The following is a 15,590-nucleotide window of genomic DNA, read 5'->3' as shown; positions in this document are numbered from 1 at the left end:
CAGCAGTGTACTCCATTTCATTATGGCATTTCCTGCTATTCTGCCCCAGCAGAGTGGTGAAACAAGAGAAGAAACAGTTGATGCACTCGAAGTGGAGTTTGCCAACATACAAGCTTACCAGATTCCAGCAGACATACTCAATGAGCGAAGGTGCGACATACAGTGGTCGCAATTGGGAAGCATTCGAGATGTCGACGGATCGCCCAGATTCCGCAGAATCTCAATGGTTATGCTGGGCATACTCTCCATTCCCCACAGTAACGCTGAATGTGAGAGAATATTCAGCTCTGTCAACAAAACTCGAACGGAGTTTCGCTCATCAGTTTCCGAGAAAACTCTAGAAAGTCTGCTGATGGTGAAAGGACACCAGAGTGGCACCTGCTTTGAGCAAGCCTACACAGAGAAGTTTTTGAAGCAGGCGAAGTCAGCAACTGCAAAAGCATTGCAAAAATAAATCGTGACAGACACAATGGAGTTTTCGCTCATTACTCTACGGGACACGGATTTTGCTTGTGGGTGAGTGAGCAAGGAGCAAGGGTGTCGCTAAAGATAAATTCTCGGGAATTAAAAAAAAAAAACAGCCCCCCCCCCCCCCTCGTCGCGGAGGTTTTACGAATTTTGAAATCTTCAGGTTGGCAGGTATGGTTATCCGACTACATACTAGATATTATAGTGTGTCTGTGAGCAACATGGAAGGGTTCGAAATCTGTGCGCGAAGTCATCGTTAGTGGGTTAACGATGCTCAGTTTGTGCGGTAGGAAAAGAATTAAAGCCTTTTTTAAGGGTTCTTTTTAGTGGGATCCTCAGCAGTACACGCACAGCAGTTATTTAAAGTCTGGAGAATCTACTGTGTCTACATTTCATGCCACAATCACTACTCTTCTTGTCTGATGGGAAAACTTTGTCCAGTGGTGTGGTAACATGCACAACGTTGGGATTCAGCTTAAAGCTGCTGTAAACTGCCAGATGCAGTCAGCATTAATAAACATCAAACATGGACTTTGCCAAAAAACGTCCTTTTTTTAATTGAGGAAACGGTGTAAACGTCCAGTACCTGTGGTGGCTTACCACGCACTTTTGCACTACGAGTGGTCACTTCTTTACACTACATATCAGCTACATTTTCACAAATTGTTTGCTGAGCATAACTCGTGATTATGATAAGATGAGGTATATCTTCTAGAATGATGTTTTAATAATGAATTGCGTGATGCAAAAAAAGTATGGAAAAATAAGCCCCCAGTGAGGTCATCAGAGGTGGCCAGCTGATTCATAGCAGTCATTTAATTGTCATTCTTGGTAGCATTAGTTAGACTGGCATGGTACAAAAGAAAAATTGCAATAAGGGATTAATTTATAATTAGCATCTACTCAAGTGCAGCCATGCAGCTACAATGGAAAGTTGTGCAGCTTTCACAGAAACCTTGTAGTTGAAGGAAAAATTTTAATCTAAGGATTGAAACTAGAACCACTGCTTGCTCGGTGCAATTCTTTAACTAAGCTCTAATCTTATTACAGAGCCAATTCACCTTGCCTGGGCAGTTCCCCCCAAAAATGGAACTAAAAATTAAAAAAGAAATGTTTAATAAGAAATTCCTTATTTATGAACAAGAACAGCTATTAGTAGCCAAGCCAGATATCCAAGAGTAGCAACCAGACTTGAATATTTGGATGCACTAATGAAATCGGTAAATTCTCAGTAGCTGAGTCAAGTATTTCTGGTGCTCGAATTGTAAAAGCTGTGTGTGCTGATTATAGTGTTTGAAGTTGTTCTTTCGATGATCTGCATATTTTTTTTCTGTGTTAAGGTAGCCAGTGAATCACAAAATGTCATACTATTTGTAAACTGTGCTACCTACCAACTGTGGCCTGTGGTTGTTAGGTGGCAGGTGATGTACACGATAGTAGTATGCTGCCAGATGTTGACTTTTTTTGTGGTAAGACTTCTAATATGAACACAATAAAAGTGGTGTGAAGCGAGTGCCTCTGACTGCACCCCCACCGCTGCATAGTCTCATCTGCCTTGCAAAAAAGAGCTGTGGCATCTAAGCAACAGTAGATGCTATCCTGTTTTCAACATGATTGTGGGCTTTTTGTAGGTTACCCCTGTGGCAACTAAGAATGTGCCATTAAGTTGAGTATATCAGCAATGAGAACCAAATGGCCAAACTCTATCCAAGGTTATCCATCTGATTGCCTCTGTTTAAACCCAAGGCCCCTTCCAGAGTAGCACAAAGCCATTTGCCAAACTTGCGCTTGTCTGTTTTGAGTAAAAGAAAAACTTGCTCCGCAATATTGCTGGTAAGCATTTTAGTCCGAAGAATCCTGGATTCCACAAAGCCTGAAATGTTTGCCAGCAGTATCAATTAAATAATTTATACCTGGAAGGTCCCTGGCCAGTACATTACATGAGGGGCGGGCATAACATGACAAGATATTAAGGTGAGAAGGATTGGATGATGGGCTTTAATTGTAGACTTGGAAGTGTCAGAGGTCACTTATTTTCAGGCAGGTGATTCCAGTCAATGGCAGTGCAGTTCGAAAATTAATTTTGGTATGTGACAGTGCATGCAAATGGAGGGCACACGGTGTTGGGATAGATCAGGGGTTCTCAAACTTTTTTGCTTGGAGGAACCCCAAAAGCCTTCAAATAGTTCCAGGGAACCCGCCCCCCCCCCCCTCCCCCTCAGAGCCAGTCTCATATCAGCTGCCGGGTCAAGACGGCTCCTGTGCTTGTTCTTCAGATAGGTGAGGGCTGAAAATGCCTGTTCACATGCATATGTAGTTGCAAAGGGAAGCAAAATGTCCACTGCCCTTTCAAAGAGGCATGGAAACAGCGGAGCAGTCCCCATCCAAAATTTCACCAAGCCTTCACCATTAAATTTTTCTTTGAGAGCAGTGCTTGCCCTGAGCTCTGAGGATTCTCTGCGGAACACAAGAAGGCAGCCTGCGGAACCCCTGTCTTCTGTGGAACCCAGTTTGAGAACCCCTGGGATAGATAATGCAGGGATAGCAGTTGGGTGGTCCCGATAGTCGTCCAGTAGTACTGAATGATAAAGCCTCTAAAAAAAAATGAGGTGGGCTATTTTACGAGATGTGAAAGGGGGTAGATCAAGATGTGTTTTTAGTGGTGTAATATTGCTGTTGTAAGAATAATGAGATTACGTTAATGTAGTGGCATGACATGGTTATAAATGGATTCAAGTATTATTAGATTAGCGTGATGAGGGTCAAAAATAGCACTAGCATACTTCTGTTTCAGTCAGATTAGAATCTTGTAGGTTTGCAGGCAAGCACTGTAACAAAAGGCGATGCAAGCACAAGATTGTGGCAGCCTAATAACTGATTCTTGAAGTAATTCTTGCGCTAATAACTGATAGCGCAAAAAAGACGGGGACAACTAACACAGATGTAGACAGGACAGGCGCTAACATCTGTCTACATCTGTGTTTGTCCCAGTCTTTTTTGCGCCATGTCTTCAAGAAACTGCTACCAACTAGCCCAAACCAAACATCTGTTGCATCAAATAACTGATGATGCTCAGTTATGGTAGGAGCGATACAAGAGATGTCTTACTTGCATTGAGCATCATGAGCCGTGCGTTGTATCATGCTAGTATACTTTGTTAAGATCCTCTTGTAGGCTGGAAACAGCTACGGGAATAATAATTGGGCACTATATGACATGGCCATCAGCGAAGATGCAAGAGATGTTATTAGGTAGGTCGTTAATATAGATGAGGAAAAGAAGACCAAGGACAGGTCCTTGGGGCGCACCAGCAACAACAGGGGATATAGAGAGGAATGTCAGTTTGTGTTTGTAGTTAGGAATCCTCAGATCCATCCCAACACAGATTGATGAAGGTTAAGATCCAAAAGCTTTAAGTATTGAGCTTTTGTGAGCGACCTTGTCAAATGCTTTTTCATAATCCAGTAACAGGGCATCAACAGGAATACATTCGAACCCGGATATATCGAACTCGAAGGGGACCGCGAAATAGTTCGATATATCGATAATTCGATGTACAGAAATTTGTTTGAAACGCCACTTGCGAACGTTGAAAATTATACGGTATTTGTCGCATAGTCAATCCACTCACATAATGATCCCACACCCCATTTTTCTCCCGGAGAATTTGAAAAAAAAAAAAAAAGTGTTTGGTGGTGCGTCCCTCAGTTTCCTCCATTTGGACCGTCGCATCCACAGCTGATTTATTGGCAGCACGCCAAGATGCTGCACAGCGATAATGTCATGGCGTGTTTATCTTTTGACTGCTTTTCATAGATCTTATGGTGGCAGGGAGCGAACTTGGCAGAGGGCCCGCGTGATGGCTTGATTGCACAAGCCTGGTTCGATTTATCGTGTCGCGCTTGGGGTAAGGCGGGCGTAGTCCACTGCTACAAAATCATTGACAAGCGTGATAGCTGCAAATGCCGTTTGGAGCGAACAATGCTAAAAGCCGGTGGTATGATCGCAGCTGACCGCGTGCTTTCGTTGATTCATAGATGCAAAAATGAACAACACTCATAGAAAAAGAAAATTAAAAATCTGCCGCTTAACATCCACAGCCGCCATAGCTTACGCTGCGTCGCACGTTCAGCCTGACAAGAACAATTCATGAAGGAAAAGTGTGAGCTGAGTGTCACATGAATGCTTTTCATGTAATCCTTGTTGATTGGGGCAAAAAAATTTAATAGATGATAAAAAATTAGCAGCACTTGAATAGATGAGATGTTCAGTGATTTTGAAGTGGAAGCAAGTGATCTAAATGGGTTGTTAATTATCTAGAGAGGGTCTGATGTGCATTAGTTTCTTGTAAAGTCTGAAACAATGCACAAGGCCCAATTCTACGAGTCTGAATATCAATCACCTACAGCACTCTTTTTCTCCAACTGCACTCAGATTTCTATTTCAGCCGTCCTAACTTTCGTTTCCCAGCAACAAAGCTCTTGCTTCTTTTTTTCTAAACAATTTTATTAATTAAATTGAGGCCAGTGCACCCTTTACCTTCTTTTGCCTATGTCTCAGCATTGTGTGCAACCGACATCCTTAGCCGCAGCGGTTAATCTAGTCGAAACAGTTTGAATAGTCATCACAGATAGTCAGATAGTGCAAATATTGTTATTGTTGCATTATGTTTCAGCATGATGTTTTATTAGACGAGGCCATGGGAAGCGTTTTAAGTTGCTTTTTGCATTTCCGCACGTAAGCCCCTCAACAAAGGTAGCCTGTGCTTTTTCGATATCAAGTTCTTTTTTTAGAAGAATCATACCTGCTGGATTTGTCATCCCAGGAATGGAAAAGTGCGTTTGCCTTTTAGTTCTGTGCACACTAAGCTCATTAAATGAAATATTGCTCGTTTAGGATTCGTCAGTTGTATAAAACAAGTCATGTCCACCTGCTGCTGAAGGAAGCATCTTCCTGTAGTCGAAAAAGCAGCAAGATACTGGTTATCCACTACACATGCTGGTCTCAGTGGTGGAAGGACTTGTTACAAAGAACAAAAGGGAAACTAAGTCACAGCAGCAACAGGAAAAGAGAAAAGAAAATTTGCAGCCAATCCTGTAAACATGCACTTTTGCGTAATCTTAAAATTGGTAACTAGGTGAACGTTAACTTTTCTTTCTCTGCCCCAAACAAGCTGAGTGTGCTATACAAGCAAAGCAGTTCAGAAAACCAGAGAAAGGACGGTTGCACAATCAAGCATCAAAAGCCATTTCTAGAATGCATTGAAGGGGTTGTGTACAAGGTGCTTTTGACCCGTGGTAAATATTACATAGGTCAAAGGGGAAGATGCCTAAATGAGAGATTGGGTGACCCTGACTATTGTGGATAGCAAGATAAGGGGGGTGCATGAGAATTCATTGTCTCAAGTGCAAAAGCAAGAAGGCTTGTTGTCCGGTCTTTCCCAAATGTTAAGTTCCTTATGAGGGCAGATGTAAAATTATGCAAGAAATTGAGATTTTAGAGGTAGCCCGAACTGGCAGTTATTGCATAAGTGCTCCCTCAGTTCCGTTGTCTGCAATAGAGGTGGCATGTCTTACATTGTTCACATATGCAGCTCGTAAAGTGTGTCATTCATCACTGTGTGGTAATAACCTTTAAGCATGAGCAGGCAGCTTTAGGAGTATAAAATTCTGCTTCTTGCATGAAATAAAGTCGGTTGGAAATAAGTGCTCGTGTGTGTGCCCTAGCATTATTGTTTGATGACTACAGTTACTTGCACCTATCTGAGTGTCCGTGTCTCCTTTCTTTCTTCATCATGCTACTAGGAAGGCATTAGTGCTAATTTCAAGTGGCAGTGTACGTTAACATGCTCTTTCTGTATTATGTTAACTCATCACCAGCTGAAGAATGTTGCCTTTATGGCTTAGAAATGAAGCTATTTTGTGGGGCAAGGAAACTGTTTACAGCCTTGTGTTGAGATTGTTGATCACATGGGCCTGAAAATATAAGATCTTTGTAGAAATTTTGTGTGTGTGTGCATTCATGCCATTCATTTCATGCACTCATTTTTCAGTGACAAAGCTACGTCCCCACCTCCAAAATCTATTACCGAACGAGCATTTAGGCCCAAGTTTCTCCGAAAGTTGTTCAAGTGAGTTCTCATTTTAATATTTTCCCCTTGTGTCACTTAAATATTCTATATTTATTCTTGCTAACCGGACTGTATTCATTGAGTGCATCATTACATGCATTGTTTATATTTTTGAAGCAGCTTGAAATTGGATTTCTAGTCTGGTCACATCTTTCTGCTGTGTCACAAGCATGAGTTTGCGGTCTCAATGCCTGCCTGGCATGATCGCCATGTTTCAGTGGTGAAAGAACTTAAGGTGTCTGGAATGCATTGCACAGCCAAGTCTGTTCATTCAAACCTGCTGCAGTTGCACAGTGGTTAGGGTGCTCAACTGCTCTACCCAAAGATGTGGGATCGAATCCCTACCACGATGGCTGCTTTTCGATGGTGGCGGAAAGCAAGGCGTCCGTGTGCTGTGCGATGTCAGTGCACGTTAAAGAACCCCAGGTGGTTGGAATTTCTGGAGTCCTCCACTACGGCATCCCTCATGGCCTGAGTCGCTTTGGGATGTCAAACTAGTAAACCAAAGCAAACAAAGTCTGTTCACACTTGCCATGTATGGCTCACACTGGCAGGAGGCTTTGGGAAGTAGGTGGCAGGAGTAGCTTGCATGGGATTGTGTTGCAAGCAGAGGAATGCAATTTCTGGTACAGTTGATAGAAAAAATGGCGCTGAGTCCACTTATCTCCACAAACTGTTTTTTTAAACACAACCATGCAGTTTGCAAAAGATTGGATTGGCTCATTAGTCGTAGCAGTAGCAATTGTCTTGGTTGAGGGGAGTTGGCATTTCTGGTGTTCTTAATTGGTGAAACTAGCAGACCTGTTCAAAACTCTCCGATAGGTGCATGCGTGACGCTGGCTGTTAAATAATTTAGCCAAACGGCTGTGTACAATAGACGACAGATTTTTCGGACACCCAATTTTTCGGACATGCTTCATTATTCGGACTTTTTTTCCGGCCCCAGGACGTGCCTTATAAAGTCGATGTATTACGCTGCTGAAAATTTCAGACACTCTAGGGAGGGTTATTCGATTGTTCGGACATTCCAAGCGTCAGCCGAGCCAACTGCCACACATTGTGAGCGGTGTCGCCGCCATCTTGTTTGTTTACTTATTCCTTCGATAGCCCCTAAACCGGTACCGGCCTTGCGTGCGCTCCTCAGCTAAAGTGGCGCTGGATCGAGGCTCTATTATTTGCCTGGCAGCTTCCGTTTCCGGGACAACGTTTCTGCTCACTGCTCCAGAGTGCTTTTTGTTTTCTAGCATGATTGCTTCGATTGCCTGTTCCTCTGTGTTTGCTGTGCGTTTCTGAGTATAACGAGTAGGCCTAGCCGTGGTCGTGCTGATGAGAGAACTACGTTCCTGTTCGTACTGTGGCTCGCATTTAATTGAATCGGCTTTAGTTCTTCAAGAAGCTGTTTCCAGATTTTATAAAGAGTTCTTTCTTTTTTTTTTTTTTTTTCTTTTTGCATGCAACGCGGCAGCGAGAAGGCACTCAATGGAGTCGGTGTTGTGATCCAGTGGATGGTGGCGGTGGTGGTGTGCCTCGACAGTGGGAAAACCTACTCTGTCGATTTGCTTGGAGCACTTTGTACGCTCGCCGATGCGTGGAAGTCCGTGGCACCCACAACGCTGCGCAATTGCTTCCGCCACGCGGGATTTGTGCTGAATGACTAGTCTGCTGCCTTGGACGAGGAGAGCGTCGTCGAGCTGCTGTCAGGCAGTGAGCAGCTCACTGATGACCTTTGCACTGCAGATGTTTAAATTCCATCGACCGTCTCGTTTTCAGAGTTCACAGACGTGGACTACGAGTTGAAATAGTGCGCTGGGCTCATAGATGCAGAAATTATTCTCCAAGTGCTTGCGGAGTCTGAGAGCGACGACGATGACTCACCTGCAGCAGCGCAGCCTACGCAATCTGAGCTGATGCAAGTGAAATTCAGGCGGACCTGTTAGCACGGAAGCGGAGCGTGGTGCAGAAAAGCATTCATGACTTTTTCCAGCCTCAAAGTGAATAATAGGCAATAAATACAGCTTTTTTGATGCACATTTGTTTTTTCGGACATTCTCATGGTCCGTTGAGAGTCCGAAAAATTGGTCGTCGACTGTATTGTGAAATTAACCATCAGCTGGGAACCATTTTGGATATGTGCAGGTTCTCCAAAGGTACCAGCACGCATGAGGACCAGATGACGCAGCCTTCCAGCCGGATCTGTCCAAAAGGGCCTAATTCTAGTCTCCTCAAGGGGCCCAATGACAGCAACCTCTTGTGAGTCCTACACTGTTCTGTATCTGCAATACAGAGTTAGGCACCTGGATTCCATTCTTTCCACTAATTACTCTAGCAGTGTGGTGCCAAGCCATAAAAAAGAATATGAACACAGGATGTCAACTATAGGCAAAAATATCGAAGGTTGCTTCACATACTCAGTGTTATTCCAAGTGCTGCAGAAACAAAGCTCTGAATATAGGCAATACTTAAGTTTGGCTAACTTACTTATGACACATTAGGGAAAAAATTAAATTTTTGTCACTTTGATATCTTATGTGTTTGATGAAAGAGCCTTGCTATTTACTTCAAAACGTATACAAAGAGATCAGAAGCACGCACAGTGCTTACCACTAAGTGCATGTAAACCAAATTTAGCCTTGTGCACATGTACTGTCAGCGTCAAATGCAATGTGAACAAGAAAGTTGAAATCGGAGTAGCAAAACGAGGATATTTTGCTTGATTTTAACTGACCATTAGTACATTATATTTCCTCTTCAGTGGTGCGAAGACTGCTGCTTGGAAGAGTTAATTGGTTGTGCGTGTGTCTTCTTTCCGTGAACCGATATTTTTGTTTTTGTTTTGGCAGTAACATGTTCTGTTCACATTTTGGGTTGACACTGATGGTATATGCGTAACACTAAGACTGAAGGCATAAAAGCACTTAAGCCTGCCTGTATGATCAAAGTTGGTGCATGTGGACAGATATGGAGAGGTGGTCATGAATTATTTATGGTAGCAGAGTACACAGAGGCACCTGTATTCTGTGCGACGATAGTGCACCTTGAAGGACCTCTGGTAATTGAAATTATCCAGAGCCTTCCACTATAGCGTCCCTCATACATAGCCTGAGTCGCTTTGGAAGTGTAAACTTCATAAACCAAACCAGATTTAAAAAATGCTTATTGGTCAAAAGCGTGCAACACAACTTCAATAGCATGGGAACGTGGAAGTGGTTATGTGCTTCAGTATTTGAATTGACATCAAAAGGTTAATCAAAGCTTGAGTTACTGCTTGAGGGACAGTTTTGAAGTCTTCTTGCAGGGGTTCAACTTTTTGGTTTGGACTGGAAAAGAATAGCAATGAAAGTATGCTGGTTTGATTTTTTTATAATTCGGTTTTAACCAAAAATAGTCAGCATCCTTGCCACAGCTAACTACGTAGGAGTGACAATGAAGCGACAACGAAGGTTAAGGGGAGACACTGGTCTTAAAATGAAAATTTTTATTTTTAGAGATATAATAACGAAATTGGGTGTGTATATGTATTTCTTCCTCCTGTTTTCAAAAATGTAATTAGTTTTACTCTATCTCAATTAGTTCTAATGTTATTGGGAAATAACCAAAGCCTAATTTGGTAATTTCTTACGGGTCGTTAGGACAGTTTCCCTCAATATTTTTTCGTTCCGATTAAAATGTAGTTGTAGCCAAAGGCCTGCCATGTGGAGCTATGCTATTTATATTATCATTGATGTACATCACAGTATAAAAATATTCAATTATGTAGATGCCCCACAATTCGAAAATATAATTAGCTGACATTATTGTTCAATAAATTTGATATGTTCAACTTAGCAATATAAAAATAGCATAGCTCCACAGTTCGAACCTTTCTGAATTCAACGGTATAAGATTTATTAAAATTGCACCACAAAAACCCAATGAAAAGTTCCGTAAGGCTAGTCATGTCACCAAAAAACATGAAGCTGAGAAAAACTCATTTGAAGTTTTGACACTGAGTGCAGAAAATATTGGGAAGAATCTTCGACAACGGATGTTACTCAGATGTTCCCTGTCAGTTTCCCTACAAAACAAAACAAAAAGTGTCTTATTCCATCCAAGGAAACATTTAAAAAAAAAATGTCGAATGTGTAAGTGTGATGAAATTATAGAGGTTACTTTCGAAAAGTTAGGGGTTGACTTTTTTTTTTTTTTTTGAGGTGAAAGTGAGGACCGGAGCCGAGACGAGGGCTCCACCAGGCAAACAGTTGGGGAAGAGAACTGCTTCGCTTATTCTTGGGGAAGAGAACTGCTTCTGTTCGAAATCGCAGTTTTCGCAGACAAGCAGAAGCTTTACAGCAAGGCCGTACTCCTTATCTGTTGCCTTGCTCAAACGCAGACTTCCTACGCCGCAGGTTCCGCACTTCGCTTGCGCGAAAAAATTGTTCAAAACCTTCAAGTCCACAATCACGAACTGGGTACCGGCATCAGCTGTCTGGTAATCCGCACTGACGCCAAGAAGGTCAAACTTGCGCTGGGTAGCCGACTTTTCCGACAGAACGGACTTTGCTTGCGCCGATCGCTCAACACGCTGCGCCTGCTTGGTCGACGAATAGTACACAGCATCAACACGAAGTGTACCACGATCCGAGATACGATTCGTGCTGCAACTTGGTCCCGCGGTGTCGTCATCGGGCAGCGTGCTTGATGTACCCGGCGGATCCAACGAGTCCGGCACTGCAGGCCCCGGCGACGCACTGGTGGCCGCTGCCTGCCGTTTTTTGTTCCACGGACGTTTCTTCCGGCTTCCAAAAGCTCGTTGCGTGCTTGGTTTCAATCGACTGTCTCCCGGCATCTCGATCGCAAAGAGAAACTCCCGGCACAAGGCGGAAACACGGCGTGTAGAGAAACACGAGCGCAAAAACAGACGCGCACGAAGCGACAGCCACAGCGCCGAACGCAAGAGAAAGAAAAAAAAAGATGACGTAGACGGTCACACCAGCCAATAGGAGGCGCAGAACGGCGCGCGCGCGAGGCGCGCCGCGTGCCAGCCAATCAGAGACCCGAAAACGGCCTTCGGGAAACCGGCCCGAACCGCCGCTCGGCTTGAGCGACGCCATTTTGAGATAGCTCAAATTGCGCACAAAGAAACCAGCTTCAAAACAAGCCCAAGATGGCGGCGATCGGCCGGCTGCAACGCCGGCGGCGCGCGCGGGAAGTTCGAACAAAGTCTCTCTTTTCGGGGCCATTTCGTCGCTGCCGTGGTGTTTTGAAAGCCGATTTTATCGCATTTCCCGACCGAATTCAGCGTTAATAATTTTACTGTAGATGCTCGAAAGGATAAACCTTCCGAAAATGAGTTTTTCCCAAAATCGACTTTTTGACCATTTTCGACCGTTTTAAGACCCGCGTCTCCCCTTAAATAGCAGTTCCATTGCTGTCATCACACAGACTGTGTAATGCTCTACCCTCGATCGTGCTTAATCGAACAGAACAACCCAACTAAACATGGCAATCCTTATTCTAGAAATTACCACTTACATTTTTTTCTAACAGTTCCATCATTTCAGTTTTGTTGCTTTTATTTGGCAATAGTACTTTCTGTGAACATAGATATTAAGTGCTTTACCAGTAATTACCGATTATTTGCGTAGTATTCATTTATGGCAAGGTCAAAGGCCCATGCCTGACAAAAAGCTCCAGTGACTTTTGACTGCGATGCAATATCTCATTACAAAAATTTTGAGCACCAGTAATTCATTCATAGTAAATAATATGCGCCAAAAAAGAAAAAAAGGTGAAAACTACTTTCTTGAATGAACACCAAAAGTCGGTCTAAACAGCAAAAAAAAAAAAGAGTCCAACCTTTGTCTCTTTTGAAACATATAGTTGCTGCATTTGCATGAATGGAGGGCGTGGTGCACTATGTTTCTTTGTTACATTTCTTTTTTCTTGCCATTATGAAAGTTGGTTAAAATGTCATTAAGCCAAATCCAAGTCTAGGACCAGTAGCAGCGTACTGTGTACCATGTTTTAGGCGACCAGGTTCAACAGTGATTGTGTTTGTGAGAAATTTAGTCACCTATAATTAACTTGGCCATGATTAACACCACTAATTTTGTTGTTCGGAAAATGTCAAGTTTAAGGATTTAGCAAGAAAAAAAATTGCAGTATTCTGTGGATAGCGTAACAGGCTTAAAATAAATATATATACCATTATGTTCCACACCCACCAAATGCACCTTTGTTAAAAGTGAATGAGACTGTTGTATTCAGAATCTGGTAGTGGCTGATATTCTCTTAAGATTGGCACTTATTGGCACAGTGCCTCCCTCCCCCCACTTCCCCCATGGCTGAATTCTCTCTCTAATGATGTCCTTACTACACAGACGATTCTGCAAATGTTTGGCGCCCACTTGCTGCTCACATTCATTCTTGGATGGAAGTAACCAGAAGGGATCTGAGCATTATTCTAAACTATTTAGTTGATCTTGGATAAATTTGCTTATTGATTGTATCAAACATTCAGAATGCCCCATTCAGCCGAGCATTCCACATATAAAACATCACTCCTTAACATTGTGCTTCTCCTGTCAGTGCTCTTATAATCACTTTTCATGCACGGAGTTGGGTCGACCGCTTGGTTTTGCACAGCTACCCACAGAACATGCACTCAAGACAAGTAGAGCGTAGCCTTTGGTTTGGCTTACCTATTTCCTACTGGATAACATTGTCATGCAGAAAAGCATCATTTGATACACGGCTCATTATTTGGCGCGAGCGCCACCACTGAAGCGAACGGCAGGGGAGCAAGTGGGATCGCGTGATTCCTCTTGCTGCTGCTGGAGCAGACGCTCGGTTGAATTTGTGCGCGCTAATAGTCGCTTTTTTTTTTTTTTTCTATAGTTTTGTTTTATAACTAGCATTGCACTTTTTGATCTTGCATCGTTGCTGAAGTTTATTTAAGCTGTTGCCAGGGTCCGCTATTGCTCTCTATACGGACTTAACGTCGGAACCCAGCTCAAGCTCCATTACTACCCAAAAAAATAAGCTCACAGAATCTTCCTTATTCAAGATTTGAATGGGCAAAGCAGCGAGTGATTATTATCATGTGTGCAGCAGACATTTCAGCGAGCAGGATTTCATCCATAAAGTTCGCGCTAAATAGTTCGGTGAGTAGTGGCAGAAGGAATGGCACGCGCGTTTTAATTTGCGTTCATCACTTGTGAAGCTAACGAAGACCTATTGCCGACAAGATGGAAAAGATGCTGCCTTCACTGATCTGTATGTTTTCAGAATAAGGAAGGATCGTGCGGAAGACAAGGTCTCATTCTTTTAAATGAAGGCGTTGACACAGAAGTTTCACTGAGAACTAAAGATTCTGCAGCCATGGGCAACAGTGTGCATCATGAATTGTCTCAGGCACTGTCTGTGGTGCTGATGTAATTTCAAATGTCAGAGTACACGAATAAATTCGAAATAGAATGTTGTGATAAGCTCAGGTATGCGTCGGCAAAAAAGCTACTTTGCGTGGGGAAAACAAATATGCGTGCCCGAACCATGATTGCCAATGACGAGATAGTCAGTGCACAAGAATTCGCTGCGTGGGAAGCACTTAGTCATACTTGCTATAAAAATTAAACCATGTCTTCCTTTTCTGTTCTGAACGGCACCGCTTCCGCCAGCGCTACTTGAAGGCGCTCAACATCTGTCAGGTGCCTGGCAGCTCTGCTTCCTCTAGCAAAGAATCCTTATAATTGAGATTCACTGGCAGCTTTCTACTGCAGGTTGTGAGAAAGCTTCAGTTCCTTCCATAATGGCAACAACAGCGCTGGCCGCAGTCTGCGTCCTCGTCCAAGTAAACTTATCGGTCAGGCCCACGCTTTGGCAGCAAGCTGATTCTATGGATGAAGTGCTGTCTTGCTAAATGAATGGGCCTAATACCTCAAATTAAGCCTAAACAGGCCTAAACCAAAGCGTAAATAAATAAATATGTGAATGCAGCATTAGTGTGCAACCAAACTGTATAGGAAACGATCGCATAGCAGCAGTTCAACGTGTGTTATCACACTGTTAGTGTGTCACGCGGGGCTGCCGAGAGGTGACACCACGGTATGTCCTCGCACCCAATACTGTGAAGCCATTGTAGCAAACTGAAGGCATAATAGGACTTCACTTTGGGTTATTTGTGCATGACGTTTGCAAAAACAGGTGAGCACAAATAAATATGACAGAGCATGAAAAATGGGATGACCCGAAGCACTTGTTTGGTTTGGTTTGTGGGGTTTAACGTCCCTAAGCGACTCGGGCTATGAGAGACGCCGTAGTAGAGGACTGAAAATTTCAACCACCTTGGGTTCTTTAACGTGCACTGACATTGCACAGCACATGGGCGCCTTGCTTTTTGCCTCCATAGAAAAGCGGTCGCCGAGGCCGGGATTCGATCCCGTATTCTTGGGAACAGACGTCGAGTGCCGTAACCACTGCGCCACCCCAGCGGGGCGCCAAGCACTTGTGGTTGCCCCTTCTCTGTGATATGCATTATGTCTGCAGTTGTCTGTTTCCTTAAAAATGACCGAAGGCTACCATCAGCTTATTCCTGGCCCTTTCAGGGCCTGCGATTCCAGTTAGAGTCATCAACTTTAAATCACAGCAGATTTCACTAGGAGAAGCAACTCGAACTGCTTGCTTTTATGCAAATCCAGCACTTAACTATTTATATGTCACATTAGAAAGCTTTTGCCTCACAGGCTAGTGCTGCTGTGTAGGAAGGAAGTGTAAAAACTATGCGCTCTGCTGTCACCATTGGCAAATGTCATTGCCTTCCTTTTACCATACGCAAGAAAAGAAATGGTGTCTGTTTCTCTCTGATCACACAGACGTGGACTGGTAGACCTTATGGTATTCCTTCAAAGCAAATCGTTTTCTAAACTAGTTTGTAAGTGCTAGGGGGGATTTGGCAATGCTAATGATTGTAAATTGAATCATTGGGAAGTGGAGATACTAAACCAGATGTGTCCTG

At 43.3% G+C, this 15,590-nt stretch overlaps 1 protein-coding gene across 2 annotated transcripts in view; it reads left to right on the top strand.

Moving 5' to 3' along the window:
• The window catches only part of LOC146203539 (uncharacterized), a 110,825-nt gene that overhangs the window by 85,293 nt on the left and 9,942 nt on the right, over positions 1-15,590 (top strand). For both annotated transcript variants that reach the window (XM_084588834.1, XM_084588836.1), the window contains exons 11-12: positions 6,521-6,598; positions 8,735-8,848. In XM_084588834.1, the coding sequence (XP_084444960.1) occupies positions 6,521-6,598; positions 8,735-8,848 (192 nt within the window). The remainder of the gene's footprint in view (positions 1-6,520; positions 6,599-8,734; positions 8,849-15,590) is intronic.

Source organism: Amblyomma maculatum, chromosome 1 (genome assembly GCF_055883805.1).
Source record: "Amblyomma maculatum isolate TAMU_Amacu chromosome 1, ASM5588380v1, whole genome shotgun sequence".
Taxonomy (NCBI): Eukaryota; Metazoa; Arthropoda; class Arachnida; order Ixodida; family Ixodidae; genus Amblyomma; species Amblyomma maculatum.
This window is presented reverse-complemented; position numbering and strand designations above follow the sequence as displayed.